The sequence below is a fragment of the Mya arenaria genome, chromosome 5, assembly GCF_026914265.1.
Source record: "Mya arenaria isolate MELC-2E11 chromosome 5, ASM2691426v1".
Taxonomy (NCBI): domain Eukaryota; kingdom Metazoa; phylum Mollusca; class Bivalvia; order Myida; family Myidae; genus Mya; species Mya arenaria.
The window spans coordinates 47,118,516-47,124,209 of NC_069126.1; the positions used below are offsets into that span (position 1 = coordinate 47,118,516).

General features: G+C 34.3%; 1 protein-coding gene across 1 annotated transcript; it reads right to left on the reverse strand.

Annotated features, from left to right (window-relative positions):
• Nucleotides 1-1,173: 1,173 nt before the first annotated feature.
• On the reverse strand, nucleotides 1,174-2,402 carry LOC128233602 (uncharacterized). Its single transcript, XM_052947351.1, has 2 exons — nucleotides 2,337-2,402; nucleotides 1,174-1,850 (listed from the first exon to the last, which is right to left on the reverse strand). Exons 1-2 carry the CDS (start codon nucleotides 2,349-2,351, stop codon nucleotides 1,269-1,271), a joined length of 597 nt encoding a protein of 198 aa, XP_052803311.1. The 5' UTR covers nucleotides 2,352-2,402; the 3' UTR covers nucleotides 1,174-1,268.
• Between the last annotated feature and the right edge of the window lie 3,292 nt (nucleotides 2,403-5,694).

A 5,694-nucleotide genomic window follows, 5' to 3' on the forward strand; every position in this document is an offset into this window, starting at 1 on the left:
ATTGAAGTTATAAGTGTTCCGATAAGATTGTTAGTCACATTAGGTTTTTGGAGAATATGTAGCCCTGGTTAGAGCTACCCTGGTTTACCACTGGTGCAGCGGGGAATCGAACCTGCGACCGTTGCATTGACAGAAAAGTCTGGTTCCACTAATTCACATGAAAAGCTTTGCTTACAAATTATGATATTATACTAAATCGTAATTTTATTATCAAAGATAAGGTGTACAAACTAAATTATTTTAAGTCAGTTATTTAGCTATGAGTGAATCGACTTTAATCTTTCTTCAAAGGATTCTTGCACAATGTGATGACTGAAGTGTCCCATCTTCTCTTATTATAAAATAACATTTTAATATGTGCAAATTTAAAACAGTTAGGGTATAAAAATGTCATTTTCTAATATGTTTATTCTAAAACATTACAAAGTTTTAAAGTTTTAAAATCAGTTCATTAATGTTTGATTAGCAATTATATAAATGTAATATATCATAAAAATATTACAACGTACTTTCAAACATAATTTCATATAAAAAAAAGGAGTGGGGGCTTTTTGCCCAAACTGGTGGCGTTTTGACCAAATCGGGCGCGTTAAACCAAATTGGGGGTGTTTTTACCATTTATTTTCCAGTGAGGGGCGTTTTGACATAAAGTAGGGAAGGGGGGGGGGGGCTATTTGACTTAAACGGTGGCTTTTTGACTTGGAGGCTTCTTGACTAGGTTCCCCTAAATTCTACCTAACCCTCTTACCGGCGAAATTAGTGAAAACAACTGAATCGGATAGAGCATTACATTGGTCCGTCATCCAAATTAATAGTCTTTTTAATTATCTTCAGGATAGCCATATCCTGGTTTTAATGATAGGTTAGGCTGGGCTAAATTTTGATTATTCACGTGAAAGTCCAGTCAGGGTTGGTGTGCGTTAACGTTAGTGCTAGGGTAAAAGGCTTAGAACACTTATAAAATCACTCATGTGCACCTTACACACATATTTTGTGTTTGGCATTCTTTGAAGTAAAATACACTATCATTAGCATACACGTGTAGATTGATATAAACCCTTTAGACATCACATACTATTACACGATAGAAAGAAGCTAACATATAAAATTATGTGCATGTTATTTTATTGATATATTACATTTGTAGATATCACAAAAGGTTTATCATCCAGAAGTTGCACGTCTTTTAAAGATCTTTAACCGTTTTGAAGAAACTGATTTGTCAATTTTTAATTTCCGACTTAAAAGCTCGAGGTTCATCTCTTGCCTCATGACTGTTCGTCCCACTTAAACCTGTACGGCGGGAATCCAGTGGCGCCCGTCACACGGTTCGGAACCTGTGGTAGAGGGTAGACGAACAGTACCGGCTTGCAGTCATTATTTTCCGGATAAACTGCACAGAAGCAGTCCTTCCAGCACTTTCGGAAGTCAGTCTGGCACGCGTCATGGCATGTTATATCCGCTTCGAGCGGATTTTCTTTCCCGCCGCTGCTGCTAAGCATGCTCTCTGGTGACGCCTTTAACGTTCTTGCTCCAAATAAGCCGAATGTTAGATAATATAAAAATCTTGACAAGAAGCCGGGCTTTTCTTGAGCAATGACGAAAGAAGCAGTGTGCCCGCGGAAATTTGACTCCTTGTTTGGAACGGTAGTAGTATGCGGACATCCTTTCTCCAAACACCGGAAGTAGGTGTCGCCGCATTCCGCCTGGCACGCACGGATGGCTGCGTTGTGTGAGGAAGGATCGTGGAGGCTTATAACCGTGGTATCAAAAATCATGGGATAGAGCGTTTGGGTGTCAAAGTCCGCGTGGACCGTCAGTAAAACACTCGCCCATACATAAATCTGAAACTGCACACGGAAATAGAACTTTAGAAAACGCAAACAAACAAAAAGTACATGCGCTGATTTTGAATTTAATACTTATTTTAAACCTGAAATAGTTTAATACTTCATACTGAAGTGTTTATTATACATAAATCAAGATATTTTTGCCTTGATTTGTTTGATTTTTTTTGAAAGGTACCGTCATTATTGGTATTTGTGTAACATATACAATAATTTTGTTTTAAGATTTCATCACAAAATTATTATAGATGTACAATTTTGATTGGACAAAATACAACAGAAAACCTGAATTATATTGCTTCCAGGAACAAAACATATATCGTAAACGATAGTGTTTCAACAACAACAAAATAGAAGATACACGGATAGTAACACTTAGAGGTATTCCAGGCTTCATGGTATTGAAATCATTGCATGTGCATTATGCGTTGACATTATTGTATTTTATATATACATGTTTGATATATGAAATAAAAGATTTTCAAGTACCTGTAGAGACGCCATGATAACGATATATTTCCATAAATTTCATATAGTATGAAGTATGAATTAAATATAGTACCAAGTGATGGCATCACTATCAGTTGAGACCGATATTAGCCTCATTTCGCCTTATCACTAGCTCAAGACCGTTCTCACAGACGACTTCATATGCTACTTCATAATTGACTTTATACTCTTTTATTTATATTTTCCGCCGGAAACTGTACCGGCTGTCCGGCTTACTTAACGCACCTACCCAATTCTACTTGTAGTGCTTCACACACATATAAAGAGATATAACAAAACATGAATACAGTTCAATTAAAAAGCAAAATGTTAAAATTATCATTAATCGTTATATGGTCTGTGAATACAACCTTTCAATCCTAACATTCAAAATAATCATAACAGTTTAATATATGGTTTCTATATAAGTACTTAAACTACCGGTGTCGAGAAGGGAAAAAGGTTATATGAAGGAAAGAATCTTGAGGGAAATATTGTGGTGGTATACGGTGGTTTACGGTGAAATAGGTAGATACCCTCTATACGTCAATAGATATGCTAGGATTATAAAATTTTGGTGTAAAACTATTTCTACCGACAACATTATCACAAAAGAATTATATAATGACGTGTTAGGAAACCTAGATTATCGTAACAACTGGGCCAATAAGGTAAAATCTTTGTTAGATATGTATGGTTTCTCATATGTGTGGTTAAATCCAAACTCAGTTAACTTGAAAAACTTTCATATTATGTTTAAAAATAGAGTGCTCGATGTGTTTAAGCAATCATGGTATGAAGGGATAAACAATAGTAGTACTTTATGCACATATAAACTCATTAAGGAACATTTTGAAATTGAACTTTACCTAGAGTATTTACCAAAGAATGTCTTTGTCTAAGCTAAGATTGTCATCTCATAAACTGCATATAGAAACCGGCCGATATGGCCGAAATAGAATAGATAGAGCCCAACGTTATTGTACTGTGTGTAACTCTAATGATTTAGAAGATGAATATCATTTCATCATAATATGTCCTGTATATAATAACTTCAGAAAAAAAATGATTAAAATATATTATATTAGAAACCCAAGTATGTACAGGTTTATCGAACTAATGTTATCAAAAAACGTAAGCATACTAAGTAGCTGAAGTAAATTTATAAATCGAGCATTTATGTTAAGAAATTCCTTAATAAATAACACCGTTTAGATCTTTCAAGTATTATGACATTTGTGAATAGCCTCCCATAATACTTCATTACTGTATTTAATATATATCCCAATATCCCACAGTTTGATTTTGATATGTATCTTGTTTCCCTGTTTTGATACCTTATTTTTTTAATTTTTTTTGTTCTTTAATTTAACTCACTTATAGTATTCTCTTTTCTTTGTATTTAGGCCATGAATCGTTGTGACCATACTGAATATTTATATGTGTGTTTATATTTTCTATATATTGTCAAGAAACTGTTACATAACATGTTTACGACAATAAACATTTCTGTCTGTCTGTCTGTCTGTCTGGTATTAATAATTCAAGAGTTATGTATATATATATATATATATATATATATATATATATATATATATATATATATATATATATATATATATATATATACAAAAATAACAGATTTCTTTTGTGGTGTACTAAGAAGGGAAATACTTGGAAAGCAAACGCCAAACGCTTGTCTGTTTTGTTTGATTTTCAAAAAGGGGGCATAACTAAATAATTATTAAAATCACAGTTATGGGCTTGTTGTACATGGCCGTGTTGTCTCTGGCAAAGTGTTTACCAGTTCTATTTGAATATCTCGACCTTTTCTTTGGCATGTGACACGTTCTTGTGCTTTCTTTGTCGAAAAAGGGGCAACATTTCAACGACCATCCGTCAGAAGTATTGGCCTTCTATGCATGTGTTATTGGCATTTGCAATATGTTTATCAAGTTTCATTTGAATATCTTGAAAGATTTGTGAAATGGCCACGGTTTCAGATTTTTGCACGACAGGAAAAACAACACCAAGGCCATCACAATACCTCGATTTTTTTTCTTTTAAACCCAGATGATCAACAGATGAAGGGGAGCATAACAATACCTTCATGTTCAGGGCTAGCACCAAAGGCATGTGGTTGCATTTTTTATGCTTTGCGATTAAGAATTAACAAGATCACACTGTTATTTTGGCTGGAGAATGGCCTTGTTTGTCTAATTTTAAAGGAAAAGTTACGATATGTGAGATTGTGTTTCTACCAACAGTGTATATATAGTTCCATATACAAAACTGGAACAAACTTTCGTGAGTCCCTGATAAAATACGGTATATTTGTAGATAAACTTGTTTGAAAGTCATCGGCAATAAGCTGTGGCTTATGAATTGTTGTTGGCAGACAAAGTGTGTCGAAGGTTATATCTAGGAGGAAAGAGTCAGTTGTTGTTGGTGGGCATAGTGTGTCTTAGTTTATTTCTTATTAAAAAAACAGAGTATATTTAACAGAGTAAATAGCTGATGGCAGACACAGTGTGACTTTGATAATATCTGAAAAAAAATAAACTATTGTCGGAAGATATTGTGTGTCGTAGGTCATATATGAAATAACACACTAATTTGCTGTGGGAAGACAAAGAATCTCAGATTATATCTGGAACAACGGAGTAAATTGTTGTTATCAGACCAAGTTAGTTGTTTGTTTTATCAGGAAGAACACACTAATTTATTGTTAAAAGACATAGTGTATCTAAGAGCCGATTAAATTGTTGTTAGCAGACATAGTGGGTCTCAAATTACATCGGGGAAAAGTGTGTATAATAGTGCTTTATCAGGAAGTTTAGATAAATTTGTCTCAGGTTTTATCTGAAAGAAGAGAGTAAATTGTTGATGAGAGACATAGTGTGTCTTATGTTATATCTAGTAGAACTGAGTAAGTTAAACAGAGAAAATTTTTGTTGGCGGACATAGTGTTTCTAAGGTTTTATCTGGAAAACAGAGTAAATTGTTGCTGGCAGACATAGTATGTCTTAGGAAGAAGTTGGAATAACAGAGTAAACTGTTGCTGGCAGACATAGTATGTATAAGGAAGTATTTGGAACAAAAGAAGAAATTGTTGTTTGCTGCCGATGTGTGTCTGAGGTTTTATCAGTTAGGACAGAGTATTTTGTTGCTGACAGGCATAGTATGTCAGGATGGTTAAATCAGGATGAACAGAGATATTTGTCGCCAGACATAATTTTTCTAAGGTTATATCTGGGAGAAGTTATTTATCGATGGCAGACATCGAGTGGCTAAGGTTATATCTGGTGAACAGGGTAAATTGCTGTTTGGAGATATAGTATGTCTTGGAAAAGCGAGA